The sequence below is a fragment of the Aquarana catesbeiana genome, linkage group LG08 (assembly GCF_042186555.1).
Source record: "Aquarana catesbeiana isolate 2022-GZ linkage group LG08, ASM4218655v1, whole genome shotgun sequence".
In the NCBI taxonomy this organism is placed as follows: domain Eukaryota; kingdom Metazoa; phylum Chordata; class Amphibia; order Anura; family Ranidae; genus Aquarana; species Aquarana catesbeiana.
This window is the reverse complement of record NC_133331.1, coordinates 280,521,493-280,540,837: the sequence shown is the minus strand read 5'-3', so window position 1 is coordinate 280,540,837 and position 19,345 is coordinate 280,521,493. Positions and strand designations below refer to the sequence as shown.

The window sequence follows — 19,345 nt, the reverse complement described above, 5'->3', positions numbered from 1 at the left end:
GTGGAAAGGAGAAACGTTTTTCCCATATTAACTCTTACAGGAGAGAATTTCCCTTCCTAGGGGTAGATTTCATCTCACTTCCTGTTGTCTCCTTCCGTTTGCAAGTAGGAGTCGTTTGTAAGTTGGATGTTTGAAAGTAGGGGCCTGCCCTATATACTCAGCAGAAAAATTGGGCCTTTGGTGGTGGTGCTAGTGCCACAACACTGTAAGTCCTCACTCGCTCTTGGTGGGCGCAGAAACGGGCCCTGCTGTGAAATATTAGATCAAGAATTGTAATTACATGCCCCTGTTGAAAAGGGGCTTAAAAATTGGGCCTTAGGCACTGGTGCTGGTGCCACAACACTGCAACCCCTCACAGATACTCTAGTTGGAACGCAGAAACGAGCCCTGCTGCAAAGTATTGAATCAGAAATTGTGATTACAAGCCCCTGTTAGACAGGGGCTGAAAAATTGGGCCTTAGGCACTGGTGCTGGTGCCACAACACTGCAACCCCTCACAGATACTCTAGTTGGAACACAGAAACGAGCCCTGCTGCAAAGTATTGCATCAAAAATTGTAATTACACTCCCCTGTTAAACAGGGGCTGAAAAATTGGGCCTTAGGCACTGGTGCTGGCGCCCAGAACCAAAAATGTTCTTACAACCTATCAGCGTGATCATTGAGGAGGAAGAGGATAATTACTCAGGATAGTCACACAGCAGCAGCATAGCCAGTCTTTGAAGGGATCTGAGATTTCAAAAAAAATTGTTCGGTTACATCAGCATCAGGTGCTTGGTAGCTGGTGGTGATCCAAGACTGATTCATTTTTATGAAGGTCAGTCGATCGACCGAGTCGGTGGACAGACGCACCCTGTGATCGGTTCCAAAGCCTCCAGCAGCACTAAATGTGCGTTCCGAAAGAACGCCGGATGCAGGACAGGCCAGTAGCTCAATTGCATACTGTGCAAGCTCTGGCCAGTGATCCATCCTCAACACCCAATAACCCAGAGGATTTTCGGTGGGAAAGGTGTCCAAGTCAGATCTTGCCCCTAGGTATTCCTGCACCATGTAAAACAGACGCTGGCGATGGTTGCTGGAACCGATCAGACCTTGGGGCTGCGGACCAAAAAATTGTCTGAACGCATCGGTCAGACGGCCACCTTCTCCACCGCTCCTTCTTTGACTGACCGAAGCCTCAGCAACACGTTGTCCAGAAACAGGAGTTTGTAACCTCCCAGTCTCTGGGAACGCGTTGCACAGACCTTTCTGCAAGGCCTCCCGAAGATGTTTAATCCTCTGCTCCCTCTGCGATGGCAAGATAAGGTCCGCAACCTTACCCTTGTAACGTGGATCAAGGAGGGTTGCCAGCCAGTATTGGTCCTTCTCCTTGATACCACGAATACGAGGATCCTTACGCAGGCTTTGCAGGATCAGGGAGGCCATGCAGCGTAGGTTTGCTGAGGCATTCGGTCTGGAGTCCTCTGGGTCACTAAGGACGACATGGTCCGCAGCCACCTCCTCCCAGCCCTGTACAAGTCCATGTTTTTCTTGGGACTGATCCCTTAAAGACTGCTGCTGATACTGAGTGCCAGGCTCCACCTCCATACTGACACAATCCTCCTCCTCCTCCTCTTCCTGTGTGATCGGCGGGCACGCAGGAACATTGTCTGGATAAAGGGGGCCTTGAGAGCTAAGGAAGTCCTCCTTTTCCTGCCTCTGTTCTGCCTCAAGTGCCCTGTCCATTATTCCACGCAGCGTGTGCTCCAACAGGTGGACAAGGGGGACAGTGTCACTGATGCATGCACTGTCACTGCTCACCATCCTCGTGGCCTCCTCAAATGGTGACAGGACAGTTCATGCATCCCTGATCATGGCCCACTGGCGTGGGGAAAAAAAAACAAGCTCCCCTGACCCTGTCCTGGTGCCATAGTCGCACAGGTACTCATTGATGGCCCTTGGCTGCGTGTGCAGCCACTGCAGCATGGCCAACATTGAGTTCCACCTGGTGGGCAGGTCACAGATTAGGCGGTTCTTGGGCAGGTTAAACTCCTTTTGGAGGTCTGCCAGCCGAGCACTGGCATTATATGACTTGCGGAAATGCACACAGACTTTCCTGGCCTGCCTCAGGACATCCTGTAAGCCTGGGTACCTGCCCAAGAACCGCTGCACCACCAAGTTAAGGACATGAGCCAAACAGGGCACATGGGTCATTTGTCCCTGTCGGAGGGCAGAGAGGAGGTTGGTGCCATTGTCGCAAACCACCATTCCTGCCTTAAGTTGGCGTGGCGTCAACCACCTCTGAACCTGCCCCTGCAGAGCTGACAGAACCTCTGCCCCAGTGTGGCTCCTGTCCCCCAAGCACACCAGCTCAAGCACCGCATGGCATCTTTTGGCCTGCATACTTGCGTAGCCCCTTGAACGGCTACGGAGCACCGTTGGTTCCGAGGACAAAGCACAGGAAGAGGCCATGGAGGAAGAAGAAGAGGAGGGGGTGGAGGAGAGAGGTGTGTCACAATCATTAGTAGTGGCATTTTGGAGGCGTGGTGGCGGAACAACCTCCAACACTACTGCACCTTGTCCTGCATCCTTCCCAGCTGCCAGCAGAGTCACCCAATGCGCCGTGAAACTTAGGTAACGTCCCTGTCCATGCCTGCTGGACCATGAGTCAGCGGTAATATGCACCTTACCGCTGACCGCCCTGTCCAGCGAGGCATGGACATTGCCTTCCACATGCCGGTAGAGAGCCGGAATCGCCTTCCGTGAGAAAAAGTGGCGTTTGGGTACCTGCCACTGAGGAACTGCACATTCCACAAACTCACGGAAGGGGGCAGAGTCTACCAACTGAAAAGGCAGCAGTTGAAGTGCTAGCAATTTTGCCAAGCTAGCATTCAACTGCTGGGCATGTGGATGGCTGGGAGCAAACTTCTTTCGGCGGTGCAGCAGCTGGGGCAGGGAAATTTGCCTGGTACAATCTGACGTCGGTGTACCAAACGCAGATTGCCCACAAGTACTTGACTGTGACACACCTAATTCTACACCTTCATTCCTCTCAGTGCAGGTCTCAGAGAGGACTGAAGGTATAGTGGGGTTGGAAATCTCACCTGATGAGGAGCAAGGAGAGGTCCTCTTTGTTCTTTGGTGTGGGTCTTTTAGATACGCTTGCCAACGAACTGCATGGCAGGTCAACATATGTCTGGTCAAGCATGTGGTACCCAAGCGGGAGATGTTTTGGCCACGCGAGATACGCTTGAGACATATGTTGCAAATAGCAGCGGTGCGATCTGATGCACTCGTCTCAAAAAAGGGCCACACCAAAGAACTTTTTGAATAACGCGCAGAGACTGCAGCGCCCTGCACATGTGGAGCTTTGGGGTGTGATGCAGTCAATGTGCTGCCCTTATGATGTGCCACCTCCTCCTCCTCCTCCTCTCTCCTATCAGGCACCCATGTTGAGTCAGTGACCTCATCATCCCCTCCCTCCTCATCACTGGAGCAAACCTGGCAGTATGCTGCAGAAGCGGGAGCATGACTGCCAGATTGCTGTCCTTCTTGGGCACCCCCTCTGTCCGTGCTCATGTTACTGCCTTCATCGAGCTCAGTATCATCATCAGAGCCTTCCAAACGCTGGGCATCCTCCTGGAGCATGTACCCAACACTGTGGTCAAACAGTTCGAGGGACTCCTCAGGAGGACATGGTGGGGCTAGGGAAGGAGTCACTGATGACATTGAGCCGAGGGAAGAGGCCGCTGCTTTGCCAGACAAAGTACCCTGGGCATGGGTGAGAGAGGATGAGGAGGATGAGGACGGCTTGGTCATCCACTCGACCAAGTCTTCCGCATGTTGCGGCTCAACACGGCCAGCTGCCGAAAAAAAGGCCAAGCGTGTCCCACGGCCACGTGCTGATGAGGATGCACCGTCTCCACGACCAGCACTAGACACAGAGCCTGCTTGCCCTCTCTTATTGGCTTGTGACTGTCTACCTCTCCTTCTTGGCCTTCCAGACATACTAATGGCCTGTAGCTGCACTAAGCTGGGATATATATATATATATATATATATATATATATATATATATATATATATATGTACTGATACTGCAGCTAGCAAAATCAACTGCCTGCCTGTAGTATGAGAACACCACCAACCTTCTACAGGTAGCTTTAGCTGAACACTGTGAGGTGGACGCACCCCACTAACTTGTAGGTTTAGCTGAACACTGTGAACAGGACGCACCCCACTAACTTGCAGGTTTAGCTGAACACTGTGAACAGGACGCACCCCACTAACTTGTAGGTTTAGCTGAACACTGTGAGCAGGACGCACCCCACTAACTTGTAGGTTTAGCTGAACACTGTAAGGTGGACGCACCACACTAACTTGTAGGTTTAGCTGAACACTGTGAGCAGGACGCACCCCACTAACTTGTAGGTTTAGCTGAACACTGTAAGGTGGACGCACCACACTAACTTGTAGGTTTAGCTGAACACTGTGAGCTGGACGCACCCCACTAATTTGTAGGTTTAGCTGAACACTGTGAGCAGGACACACTGCACTAACTGTAAATAGTCTAGCTGCCTGACTGTGGTACTAATAGGATCAAAAGAACACCAGCAATTTTCTTCAGGTAGCTGTATATACTGTAACAAGACAAGCCTGCCTGTCAGTAAGAAGATAACAGGAACGGATCTAGCTGAACACTGTGAGCAGGACGCACCCCACTAACTTGTAGGTTTAGCTGAACACTGTGAGCAGGACGCACTGCACTAACTGTAAATAGTCTAGCTGCCTGACTGTGGTACTAATAGGATCAAAAGAACACCAGCAATTTTCTTCAGGTAGCTGTATATACTGTAACAAGACAAGCCTGCCTGTCAGTAAGAAGATAACAGGAACGGATCTAGCTGAACCCTGGGAGCAGGACGCACTGCACTAACTTGTAGGTTTAGCTGAACACTGTGAGCAGGACGCACCCCACTAACTTGTAGGTTTAGCTGAACACTGTGAGCAGGACGCACTGCACTAACTGTAAATAGTCTAGCTGCCTGACTGTGGTACTTATAGGATCAAAAGAACACCAGCAATTTTCTTCAGGTTGCTGTATATACTGTAGCAAGACAAGCCTGCCTGTCAGTAAGAAGATAACAGGAACGCATCTAGCTGAACACTGTGAGCAGGACGCACTGCACTAACTGTAAATAGTCTAGCTGCCTGACTGTGATACTAATAGGATCAAAAGAACACCAGCAATTTTCTTCAGGTAGCTGTATATACTGTAACAAGACAAGCCTGCCTGTCAGTAAGAAGATAACAGGAATGGATCTAGCTGAACACTGTGAGCAGGACGCACTGCACTAACTGTAAATAGTCTAGCTGCCTGACTGTGGTACTAATAGGATCAAAAGAACACCAGTAATTTTCTTCAGGTAGCTGTAAATACTGTAACAAGACAAGCCTGCCTGTCAGTAGGAAGATAACAAGAACAGATCTAGCTAAACTGAATACAGTGTATATATATATATGCAACACCTGGGATGCATATAAATACACAATACACTGTAAGTGCAGCTAACTGACTGACTGTTCTGCCTAATCTATCTAACTCAAATCAAATGACACTGTCTGTCTCTCTCTCTCTCTATCTATGAACGCCGGAACACACACTACACAGGGCTGCCGTGCAGGCGGCCTTATATAGTGTGGGTCGTGTACTAAATCCCCTGAGCCATAATTGGCCAAAGCCTCCTTGGCTTTGGCCAATTACGGCTCTCTGTTCAGGCGGCGCTGTGATTGGCTAAGCATGCGGGTCATAGTGCATGCTTGGCCAATCATCAGCCAGTAATGCACTGCGATGCCGCAGTGAATTATGGGCCGTGACGCGCCACACGAATTTGGCGTGAACGGCCCATATCGTTCGCAATTCGGCAAACGGGCGAACAGACGATGTTCGAGTCGAACATGGGTTTGACTCGAACACGAAGCTCATCCCTACTTCTGATCCTATTAATACCACAGGCAGGCAGCTACAGTATTTACAGTTAGTGTAGTGCGTCCTCTGCACAGTGTGCACCTAAAGCTACCTAGAGACAATTGCTGTTGTTCTGCTCCTATTAATACCACAGGCAGGCAGCTACAGTATTTACAGTTATGCCCCGTACACACGGTCGGATTTTCCGACGGAAAATGTGTGATAGGACCTTGTTGTCGGAAATTCCGACCATGTGTAGGCTTCATCACACATTTTCCATCAGATTTTCCGACACACAAAGTTTGAGAGCAGGCTATAAAATTTTCCGACAACAAAATCCGTTGTCGGAATTTCCGATCGTGTGTACACAAATCCGACGCACAAAGTGCCACGCATGCTCAGAATAAATAAAGTGATGAAAGCTATTGGCTACTGCCCCGTTTATAGTCCCGACGTACGTGTTTTACGTCACCGCGTTCAGAACAATCGGATTTTCCGACAACTTTGTGTGACCGTGTGTATGCAAGACAAGTTTGAGCCAACATCCATCGGAAAAAATCCTAGGATTTTGTTGTCGGAATGTCCAATCAATGTCCAACCGTGTGTATGGGGCATTAGTGTACTATGTCCTCTTCACAGTGTGCACCTAAAGCTACCTGAATTAAATTGGTGGTGTTCTTCTGATCCTATATTAATACCACAGGCAGGCAGCTACAGTATTTACAGTTAGTGTACTGCGTCCTCAGCTGCCTCTCTCGGTCGCAATTTGATCAAGATGGTTTGGATGCCACAAATTCTATACATTTTACATAACTCATCAGTATGGATTCCTAAGCACTGGTTCATTAAGCTGGACAGTGTATTTAGAGAGTTAATCTGTAAAAACGGAGTGGCAAGGATTGGTCTGCAGGCGCTTCGGCGGCCGGGAGAGAAGGGTGGGATGGGAGTACCGGACCCGGGTTGCTATTTCCTGGCAGATTATAATTATAGGTTAAGAAAAAAAACAGTGGCTAAACAAATACTGCACGACTTGATATGTATATGCGCACTCTATAGTGCAGTTAGGAAGTAGATCGTGTATAAGTGCATGAAAATAATAAAAATAATAAAAATGCTAAGTGCATCAAAGCTAAATCACAAAAAACAACAAATAGTGCAGCCTAATGTGTATATACACACTTTAAGGTGCAGTTATAGAGTAGATCTTGTATAAGTGCATGAAATAATATAAAAAATATAAAAACCGCTAGGTTGCATCAAAGCTATATCACAAAAAAGACTATCACAGCAAAACAATAAATCACACCAGAGATGAGATTAATTCCAGCAGTATTAAGTGTGTGATCAGTGTAAGTACTTATTCCAATTCACTCTGCTCCTGGTGAGGTTAAATATAAATCAAGTACTAAACTTATGCCAAAATATGCGTGTGAGTGTGCAGTTATATAATTAAACCACTAATTAGTCCATAAAAAGTGTATTGAAAAGTCCAAGCCGGGACCAAAGGTATCCTCCCACCATGTACAATCCAGAAAAAATGAGTATATGAAAAACCGGTGACTTCTGTGGTCATATGAACTTGGTGACTTCAGGTGCTCCCCCAGTGTTTCCCCACTCACCAGAAGTAGTCACCCCTGCAGGGGTAATAGGCGTAGAGTGGGTAGCTTTAGATGGGTGTCCCCTTGGACGTTCCCCCTTATGCTCCGCTCCTCCGCCGGCTTGCACCAGCGATCCGATTCAGACCTCCGAGCATCCGTTCCAGACCTGGACCCCTCCGCAATTTAGCACCACCAGTCAGTCCTCTCCTCCATGCAAAAAAAAACAGGGGACTTCCGTAGTGAAGTATGCTCAGTTTATTTAAAAAATTGTATTCCATACAACGATAAAATCCAACAAACCCGGTGCAGCACGGCCGTAAGCAAGGATGAGACCAGGAAGCCCAGTCCTAGTGCGTGGACAAAGAGGACCTCTCCTTGCTCCTCATCAGCTGGGATCTCAAACCTCACTATACCTTCAGTCCTCTCAGAAACCTGCACTGAGAGGAATGAAGGTGTAGAATTAGGTGTGCCACTGCCAAGTACTTGCAGGCAATCTGCTATCGGTACACCAACGTCCGATTCTAGCAGGCAGATTTCCCTACCCCAGTTGCTCCACCGGCGAAAGAAGTTTGCTCCCAGCCATCCACATGCCCGGTTGAATGCTAGCTTGACTAAATTGCTAGCACTTCAACTGCTGCTTTTTCAGTTGGTAGACTCTGCCCCCTTCTGTGAGTTTGTGGAATGTGCAGTACCTCAGTGGCAGGTTCCCAAATGCCACTTTTTGTCACAGAAGGCAATTTCGACTCTCTACCGGTATGTGGAAGGCAATGTCTTGGCCTCGCTGGACAGGGCAGTCAGCGGTTAGGTGCATATTACTGCTGACTCATGGTCCAGCAGGCATGGCCAGGGACGTTACCTATCTTTCACCGCACACTGGGTGACTCTGCTGGCAGCTAGGAAGGATGCAGGACAGGGTGCAGTAGTGTTGGAGGTTGTTCCGCCACCACGCCTCCAAAATTCTACTAGTGGTGATTCTGCCACACCTCTCTCCAACACCCCCTCCTCTTCTTCTTCCTCCATGGCCTCTTCCTGTGCTGATTTGTCCTCAGAACCAGCGGTGCTCTGTAGGCGTTCAAGGGGCTACGCAAGCACGCAGGCAAAAAGATGCCATGCGATGCTTGAGCTGGTGTGCTTGGGGGACAGGAGCCACACTGGGGCAGAGATTCTGTCAGCTCTGCAGGGGCAGGCTCAGAGGTGGTTGATGCCACGCCAGCTTAAGGCAGGAATGGTGGTTTGCGACAATGGCACCAATCTCCTCTCCGCCCTCCGACAGGGACAATTGACCCATGTGCCCTGTTTGGCTCACGTCCTTAACTTGGTGGTGCAGCGGTTCTCGGGCAGGTAGCCGGGCTTACAGGATGTCCTGAGGCAGGCCAGGAAAGTCTGTGTGCATTTCTGCCGGTCATATAATGCCAGTGCTCGGCTGGCTGACCTCCAAAAGGAATTTAACCTACCCAAGAACCGCCTCATCTGTGACATGCCCACCAGGTGGAACTCAACGTTGGCCATGCTGCAGCAGCTGCACACGCAGCAAAGAGCCATCAATGAGTACCTGTGCGACTATGGCACCAGGACAGGGTCAGGGGAGCTTGTTTTTTTTCCCCATGCCCATGCCAGTGGGCCATGATCAGGGATGCATGCACTGTCCTGTCACCATTTGAGGAGGCCACGAGGATGGTGAGCAGTGACAGTGCATGCATCAGTGACACTGTCCCTCTTGTCCACCTGTTGGAGCACACACTGCGTGGAATAATGGACAGGGCACTTGGGGCAGAACAGAGGCAGGAAGAGGAGGACTTCCTTACCTTTCAAGGCCCCCTCTATCCAGACAGTGTTCCTGCATGCCCGCTGATCACACAGGAAGGGGAGGAGGAGGAGGATTGTGTCAGTATGGAGGTGGGACCTAGCACTCAGCACAGCAGCAGTCTTCAAGGGATCATTTACAGTCCGAAAAAAAAACCCATGGACTTGTACAGGGCTGGGAGGAGGTGGCTGTGGATCATTTTGTCCTTAGTGACCCAGAGGACTCTGGACCAAATGCCTCAGCAAACCTACGCTGCATGGCCTCCCTGATCCTGCAAAGGCTGCGGAAGGATCCTCGTATTCGTGGTATCAAGGAGGAGGGAGACCATTACTGGCTGGCAACCCTCCTTGATCCACGTTACAAGGGTAAGGTTGCGGACCTTATCTTGCCATCGCAGAGGGAGCAGAGGATGAAACATCTTTGGGAGGCCTTGCAGAAAGGTTTGTGCAACGCGTTTCCAGAGCCTGGGAGGTTACAATTTCCTGGTCCTCCTGGACAACGTGTTGCTGAGGCTTCGGTCAGTCACAGAAGGAGCGGTGAAGAAAGTGGCTGTCTGACCAATGCGTTCAGTCAATTTTTTAGTCTGCAGCCCCAAGGTATGATTGGTTCCAGCAACCATCGCCAGCCTCTGATTCACATGGTGCAGGAATACCTAGGGGCAAGATCAGACTTGGACACCTTTCCCACCAAAAATCCTCTGGGGTTACTGGGTCTTGAGGATGGATCATTGGCCAGAGCTTGCACAGTATGCAATTGAGCTACTGGCCTGTCCTGCATCCAGCGTTCTTTCGGAACGCACATTCAGAGCTGCTGGAGGCTTTGTAACTGATCACAGGGTGCGCCTGTCCACCGAATCGTTTGATTGGCTGACCTTCATAAAAATGAATTAGTCTTGGATCACCAGCTACCAGGCACCTGATGCTGATGTAACCAAATTATTATTTTTTTTTAATGTGAGATCCCTTCAAGACTGCCTATGCTGATGCTGAGTGACTATCCTGTTATGCTGAATGACTATCCTCTTCCTCCTCAATGTTCATGCTGATAGCTTGTAAGAACATTTTTGGTTCTGGGCACCGCCACCAGTGGCTAAGGCCCAATTTTTCTGCCCCTGTTTAACAGGGGCGTGTAATTACAATTTTTGATGCAATATTTTGCAGTAGGGCTTATTCCTGCACTCCAACTAGAGTATCTGTGAGGGGTTGCAGTGTTGTGGCACTAGCATCAGTGCCTTAGGCCAAATTTTTTAGCCCCTGTTTAACAGAAGCATGTAATTACAATTCTTGATCTAATATTTCACAGCAGGGCCCGTTCCTGCACCCACCAAGAGTAACTGTGAGGCCTTACAGTATTGTGGCAACACCACCACACCATCCACCGCCAAAAGCCCAATTTTTCTGACCCTGTTCAACAGGGTCATGTAATTACTATTCTTGATCTAATATTTCACATTAGGGCCCGTTCCTGTGCCCACCAAGAGTAACTGTGAGGGCTTACAGTGTTGTGGCAACACTAACACCTAAGACCACAATTTCTGCAGAGTATATAGGGCAGGCCCCTACTTTCAAACATCCAACTTACAAACGACTCCTACTTGCAAACGGAAGGAGACAACAGGAAGTGAGATGAAATCTACCCCTAGGAAGGGAAATTCTCTCTTGTAAGAGTTCTTTGTTTCACTAAGAACCCCAAATTTTTAAAATCCAATTGTCATTGGGACATATAGTTAGTTGAAATCTTCTGAACAGGTGCACAGACAGCAAAACAAATGTTACAGGGGTGATAATCCTTCCCTGTTTTCCAAAAAGCTTAAAAATCGATTTTTTGGCTTGAGCTACAAGTAAAAAATGTACCAGTCCAAAATTACAAACAGATTCTACTTAAGAGCAAACCTACAGTCTCTGTCTTGTATGCATCGCCTGTATACTGCTGTTCAGAGTATATAGGGCCTGGGGGCCCAACGCCTTTCCTTTTCTTTATTTGGGTGCGGGGTTTCCCTTAATATCCATACAAGAACCAAAGAGGCTGGTACTGGGCTGGGGGGGGGGGGTTTCTCAATGATTTTTGTCCATATTGCCGGGACCAGACATGACATTAAAGCCGCAAGCAGTTTTAAATGACCTTTTTTCCTTTAGAAATTACATTTTGAGCAGGGACTGTTCTAAACACGGGAAACATGCGCCACTTTACAGGCATGCTATAGACACCCCCCAGGCAAAATATTTAAAGGAATATTTCACTTTTATTTTTTCACTTTAAGCATCATTAAAATCACTGCTCCCAAAAACACAGCCGTTTTTAAAACTTTTTTTTTGCATTGATACATGTACCCTTGGGCAGGACCCAGGTGCCCAAACCCTTTTTAGGACAATAACTTGCATATTAGCCTCTAAAATTCGCACTGTTGATTGCTCACGTTCGAGTCCTATAGACTTTAACGGGGTTCGAAAGTTTGCGCGAACTTTCGGTCCGTTCGAATGTTCTGATGCAAACCGAACCGGGGGGGTGTTCGACTCATCCCTACCTGTGATCACCAGTACTTGTACCCAATTATCATTGATGTACTATAACTTTTAAAATAAATACCTTTCTGGGTTGTTTTTTCCAGTGTAAACACGGCCTGAAAAAGGTTCCTGCACTACTTTGATCCGACTTTGGCCTTTCTTCAGCCCATTGAATATCATTGAAGTCAGATCAAAGTCAGATCCTCGTCCTAACCATCCAACTTGTGACATGCGACATGGCAATTAAAGCAGCAGTAACAGGAATTTATGTCACACTGGGATTGTTTTGATTGGCCAAAGGACAAGTCAGACTATCTCAAAGTTGGAGCAAAATTTTATCCTGTTCATTCAAGTCGGATGGAGGTAGGACCGAAGTAGGACTGATGTAGGACCAATTTCGCAGGGCAAAGTAGGATGACAGTCGTACAATAGTTGTGTCGTACCAGTGTGAACCCGACCTGAATCTCAATAAAAGTAATGTGAACTTTCTCTCTGTACTATCTCTCCCTTCTCATGTTAGTGTAAATTATATCCCATATTGAGTTTGGTGGTCAGTACCATCACCAAATGCAATCTTTTTAAGAGAAGCTAATTCGCAAATCCGCACTCTATGTAGTACACGACTAAATGCTACACTCTGTACATAGCGCGCTCCTGAGCTCTGTACGTAGCACACTCCTGATCTCTTCACTGTGTACGTAGCACACTCCTGATCTCTGCACCCTGTAAGTAGCACACTCCTGATCTCTGCACCGTGTACGTAGCACACTCCTGATCTCTGCACCGTGTAAGTAGCACACTTCTGATCTCTGCACTGTGTACGTAGCACACTTCTGATCTCTGCACTGTGTACGTAGCACACTTCTGATCTCTGCACTGTGTACATAGCACACTCCTGATCTCTGCACTTTGTACATAGCGCACTCCTGATCTCTGCACTGTGTACATAGCACACTCCAGAACTTTGCACTGTGTACATAACACATTCTTGATCTCTGCACTGTGAACCTAGCACACTCCTGATCTCTGCACTGTGTACACAGCGCATTCCTGATCTCTGCACTATGTACGTAGCACACTCCTGATCTCTGCACTGTGTACATAGCACACTCCAGAACTTTGCACTGTGTACGTAACACATTCTTGATCTCTGCACTGTGAACCTAGCACACTCCTGATCTCTGCACTGTGTACATAGCACACTCCTAATCTCTGCACTGTGTACGTAACAAATTCTTGATCTCTGCACTGTGAACCTAGCACACTCCTGATCTCTGCACTGTGTACACAGTGCATTCCTGATCTCTGCACTGTGTACGTAGCACACTCCTGATCTCTGCACTGTGTACGTAGCACACTCCTGATCTCTGCACTGTGTACGTAGCACACTCCTGATCTCTGCACTGTGTACGTAGCACACTCCTGATCTCTGCACTGTGTACACAGTGCATTCCTGATCTCTGCACTGTGTATGTAGCACACTCCTGATCTCTGCACTGTGTACGTAGCACACTCCTGATCTCTGCACTGTGTACGTAGCACACTCCTGATCTCTGCACTGTGTACGTAGCACACTCCTGATCTCTGCACTGTGTACGTAGCACACTCCTGATCTCTGCACTGTGTACGTAACATATTCTTGATCTCTGCACTGTGTACGTAACACATTCTTGATCTCTGCACTGTGAACCTAGCACACTCCTGATCTCTGCACTGTATACATAGTGCATTCCTGATCTCTGCACTGTGTACGTAGCACATTCTTGATCTCTGCACTGTATACGTAGCACACTATTGGAACCTGCACTCTGTATGTAGCACACTCCTGAACTCTGCACTCGTAATGTTATGCACGTCTGAACTCTATACATAGCGCACCCCTGAACCAGGCACTCTGATACGTTGTGCACCGTCAAACTCTGCACTCTGTAGATCGCGCACCCTGAACTCTGCACTCTGTAGATCACGCACCCCTGAACTCTGCACATCACTCACCTCTAAACTCTGCACTCTGTACATCACTCACCTCTAAACTCTGCACTCTGTAACATTGTGCACGCCCGAACTCACATATTTTTTGCAATTAAATAACATTTCTAATCAAATGAACTAAATCACAAGAGTTCCCCTTTACATCAGAGTCCACAAAGTTTCCCTTTTACTTCTGAACTTGCAGAGTTCCCTTAAATTGTAAGGGAGGACTCTGCGGACTCTGAGAGAGTCCGAGAGGACTCTGATGTAAGGGGGTACATTGTGGCCTCTGGTGTAATGGGGAACTCTGATGTAAGGGGTGCTCTGAGAACCCTGATTTACCTTAGTGCATAGCTCCCAACTGTCCCTGATTTGGAGGGACTGTCCCTGATTTGGAACAATGTCCCTCTGTCCCTCATTCCTCCTCATTTGTCCCTCATTTGGTCTGATCTATGTAGATGTATACAATAATAAAATGCACTTTTTATCTATCAAAAAGTGTTTTCCAGTGCTAAACCTTTCATCTGATTTCTAAATTGCTGCATTTGTAATTTCCAAAAGCCAATATAAAGGAATAGTAGTGGTAAAAAAGCACTTGTGGGTCTAACCAATCTTGTTTTTTTTTTGTACAATTCTCCTTTAAGGGGGTGTGGCAGGGGGTGTGTCCTATGCTTGCATACTTTTGAGGTGTCCCTCATTTCCATCTAAAAAAGTTGGGAGGTATGTTAGTGTACTCACTCAGAGGCAAGAGAGAGAAGGGGGAGACTTCAGTCACAGACAGGGATGGATGGTGAGCTCACTCACCCCTTGGCAGTCAGCACCTCTCATCCAGATGTAGCTGAGGCTGCTGGAGTGTGGGCAGACACAGAGTTGTAGGGGCGGGAGGAAGAGGAGCAAATCAAGCCCTTTCTCCTCTCCTGTCTGTGTGGGGGGAGGGGTAATTGTTAGTGCCGGCTTTGGGCAGTGTGAAAGAGAGTGTAACAGACACTCTAGGTTTACACAACTACAGCCAGCAACCCTGTTGGGAAGCCATAATCTGGTCTACACAATGTGTCTGGGTTTCAAGCGGTCTGAAACCCGAACGCATGATTCTAAACCCGAACTGTCCGGGTGAATCCCGGACAGGTGGAAACCTTACAGTGACCTCTGTACTCTGTACATCGTGCACACCTGATTTCTGCACTCTGTACATGGCCGCACCCCTGAACTCTGCACTCTGTACATCGTGCACACCTGAACTCTGCACTCTGTACATAGCGCACCCCTGAACTCTGCACTCTGTACATAGCGCACCCCTGAACTCTGCACTCTGTACATAGCGCACCCCTGAACTCTGCACTCTGTACATAGCGCACCCCTGCGCTTCTTTGGACGAATAAAATACAAAATATGCATTGAAACGCTTTTTCTCTATCTTATCTTCTTAACATTTAGTAGTTATGTCACAAAAAATTCTAAGAAGTATCTTTTTTTTTTTTTTTATTTCATGGACGAAATGTGAGAAATAACGTATATATCATCATTCCAAAACATACCACATACACTATATATATCATTTGAGGAAAATATGCTTACAAAATAGTTTACCATTCACCAATATAAAAAAATAAAATAAAATAAAAAGTTCTGTCCCACATTCAATTTAAAAAATCTGGTCACCTTAGCTTGGGGGGGGGGATATGGGGTGCTGCCTATAGCAACCAGACAAGTCTGCTAACAAGCACTAGAACAAGTCCAGCTTTAATCTGATTGGCTTTAATTATACTGGCAATGAATAGTGGTAATGTAAAAGTATGAAGTAGCAATGATATAAATATATAATATAACAACAATAATCATAAGATTATCATTATTTTTATTATTATTATTGTTAGTTAGTACAGTAATTTAATAAAATAATAATTTTCATTATTAAATATTTTTATTATTACATTAAAGTATTGTTTTAATTGAAATGAATAAAATAATTGTTATATTATTATTATTTGTGTTATTAATATTGTAGTTGTTATTATTCTTATGTCATTTAAAAATATATACATATTACTTTTATTATTACAATAAATTAAAATATTATTTTGATTTACTTTATTATAATAAGTATTATCTTAATAATAATAATTCTTATTATTATTTAAGAATGTAAAAAACGAATTTAATATAATGGTTATTTTTCTTATTGAATATTTGTATTATAAAACGAAATTCTTTTTTTCATTTAATTCAATAAAATAATAATAACGATTATTACTATTATTATTATAACATTCTTCTTCCCAGCACTAAAAACACTCCTCCTACTTCCGCCCTGTGAATCCTGCACTTCCGTTGTGTGCGTTCCAAGTTCTCCGAGTTGCTTCCGGGTTGCCATAGTGACGCCTGCCCACAGCAGTTGCAGTACATCGCAAAATTCCTTTTATAAATCTTTTAATGTATTTATGTGGTTCATTAAACGCTCTTGCAATCCCGTGTGGCGGTTATTCAAGTATAATGACATATTTTGATTTTCAAGAAGTTGTCCTCACTGCAGATTGGGCGGCGGCCATTTTGTTGTAGACCAAAGAAGGAGATACCTGAAATATTTTTTGTTCGAGAAACTCCCTGGTTCGGTGTGAGGCTGGAGAATGTGTGTTCAGTGAGGAGAAGGTAATAATTATGTGTTACACATTAATATATTATCAGGCAGCAGGCTGCATTCTCTCACCGCCTGTAGAAATAAAACTGTAACAGACAAAAGGCTTCTTTAATGCAGACATCTGCATAGAACAGAAGCTGGCATCTGGTACTATAATGCCATGGAAAATATATGTTTTTAAGACGCTTGTTTACACCTGCATTGGTCCCCGAAGAGAGATCAGTAGTGGATTGTTTTTCATAGAGCGGTGCAGGCGTGGCTGACAAGCATCCCGGAGGTGATACCGCTGCCTCCTGAATGCCTGTGGATTTTTTGGGGTTTTTTTGACAGCTAATGTGCCATAAATGTGGGACTCGAATTTAGTTTGTTGTTTCACTTGAATGGGTTGCATTCAATGGCGACGCCACCCGCCAAGCATGACAGGGGGTCATTCTTACTACACAGCCATGGCATGTGTGCAATCCCCTGCAGCTGCCCTTGCAGCATAATGGGGGCAGTAAAAACGTGAGTCAGCCCCCTATTTTTACCGCCAATCCCACTACAAGTATAAAATAAGCCTAATGCCCTGTACACACGGTCGGACATTGATCGGACATTCCGACAACAAAATCCATGGATTTTTTCCGACGGATGTTGGCTCAAACTTGTCTTGCATACACACGGTCACACAAAGTTAATCGGAAAATCCGATCGTTCTGAACGCGGTGACGTAAAACACGTACGTCGGGACTATAAACGGGGCAATAGCCAATAGCTTTCGTCTCTTAATTTATTCTGACCATGCATGGCACTTTGTGCATCGGATTTGTGTACACAAACGGATTTTGTTGTTGGAAAATTTTATAGCCTGCTCTCAAACTTTGTGTGTCGGAAATTCTGATGGAAAATGTGTGATGGAGCCCACACACGGTCGGAATTTCCGACAACAAGGTCCTATCACACATTTTCCGCCGGAAAATCCGACCGTGTGTACAGGGCATTACTGTGTTTTCAATCTTAATATATTTCAGAGAGAATTTTACAAACCACCCAGAGGAGTGGGAGTATCTAGAAGGACACGAGGATCTCTACAAGGACGTCATGATGAAGAACCGGCCGCCCCTCACATCACCGGGTAAGAGGAGACTTTCATTTCTTGTAAAGGAGAGAAGAGTATTGAGGATCCACCTAGATACACACATCCTCTGATATAAAGACATAGAAACAATGTATCAGTCAGTGTGTGTGTTTCCTACAGATGGATCCAGTTACAGAAATCCCCCAGAGAGATGTCACGGTCCTCTGTATTCCCGGGACTCCACACAGGAACATCAGGAGATCCTTCAGGAGGATCAGGTAGATGAGAATGAAGGTCCTAATTAAACTTGGCATTCATTTGCTTTCTGATACAAAATTTTGAAAATATGTTGTGTCTTTATTAGAGAGACGACCTGATCGTGGTTAAAATTGAAGAAGGAGAGATGTCTACGATCAGTGATGATTCATGTATGGATGAGGAAGTTCTTCCAGAGATCAGTACAGGTCAGTCAGAAACATTAAACCGTTTCAGCATGCTTTTTTGATGTGTTTATGATGTTTTTTTGAAGGTTGCAAAATGCCCTGTGTGTGTGTTGATTTTCTACCTGTTTTAATAGAGCCCAGTAGTACCCCACTCAGCAAATCGCCAGCTCATTAGTACCCCCTGTTCAGCACATTCTCAGCTTATTAGTATCCTTGTTCAGCAGATCCCCTGGTCCGTAGTACCCCCAGCTTTGCTGATCCCCCACTCAGTAGTAACCCCCAGCTCTGCTGATCCTCCTCTATATCTTGTCCCCGCTCACCTCCCACCATATTGCTCCCCACATATGACATCAGCTAGTTTCTCCTGCTCCAGTCCCCCAGCTCTGCTGATCCTCTGCTACTCCATCCTCTCTCTCCAGTCTCGCTCACCTCCCGCTATATTTCTCCCATACTGCTCACAACGTGTGACATCTGCTAGTTTCTCCTGCTCCAATCCCCCAGCTCTGCTGATCCTATGCTACTCCATCCTCTCTCTTCAGTCTTGCTCACCTCCCACTATATTTCTCCCATACTGCTCACAACGTGTGACATCTGCTAGTTTCTCCTGCTCCAATCCCCCAGCTCTGCTGATCCTATGCTACTCCATCCTCTCTCTCCAGTCCTGCTCACCTCTTGCTATATTTCTCCCATACTGCTCACAACGTGTGACATCTGCTAGTTTCTCCTGCTCCAATCCCCCAGCTCTGCTGATCCTATGCTAATCCATCCTCTCTCTTCAGTCTCGCTCACCTCCCGCTATATTGCTCCCATACTGCTCACCACATATGACATCTGCTAGTTTCTCCTGCTCCAGTCCCCCAGCTCTGCTGATCCTCTGCTACTCCATCCTCTCTCTCCAGTCCCGCTCACCTTCCGCTATATTTCTCCCATACTGCTCACCACATATGACACCTGCTAGTTTCTCCTGCTCCAGTTCCCCAGCTCTGCTGATCCTCTGCTACTCCATCCTCTCTCTCCAGTCTCGCTCTCCTCCCACTATTTTTCTCCCATACTGCTCACAACGTGTGACATCTTCTAGTTTCTCCTGCTCCAGTCCCCCAGCTCTGCTCATCCTCCGCCACTCTTCTCTCCAGTCCTGCTCACATTCCACTATAGCATTCCCATGATACCAGAGGGGATCAAGAAAAGTTTTTGTGCCACAACCCTGAGCAATATATCATCTAGAAGAGCTACAAAGATTTCATTGAACTTTTAAGGCACAGCATTTTTGTCTAAAAATACAAATGTATTTGCTCAAATTCATAAAATCCTATAACATCATTCTCATTTTGCATTAAAACATGTTGTAACATTACAATACAAACCTATAAAAAATATTATAGCAATAC

General features: G+C 46.5%; 1 protein-coding gene across 1 annotated transcript in view; it reads left to right on the top strand.

Annotated features, from left to right (window-relative positions):
* The first annotated feature begins 16,330 nt into the window (after positions 1–16,330).
* Positions 16,331–19,345, top strand: part of LOC141104568 (uncharacterized) — a 58,208-nt gene continuing 55,193 nt past the window's right edge. The window contains exons 1-4 of the mRNA XM_073594175.1: positions 16,331–16,468; positions 17,468–17,571; positions 17,695–17,792; positions 17,879–17,978. Coding sequence (XP_073450276.1) covers positions 17,538–17,571; positions 17,695–17,792; positions 17,879–17,978 — 232 coding nt within the window. The 5' untranslated portion in view covers positions 16,331–16,468; positions 17,468–17,537. The remainder of the gene's footprint in view (positions 16,469–17,467; positions 17,572–17,694; positions 17,793–17,878; positions 17,979–19,345) is intronic.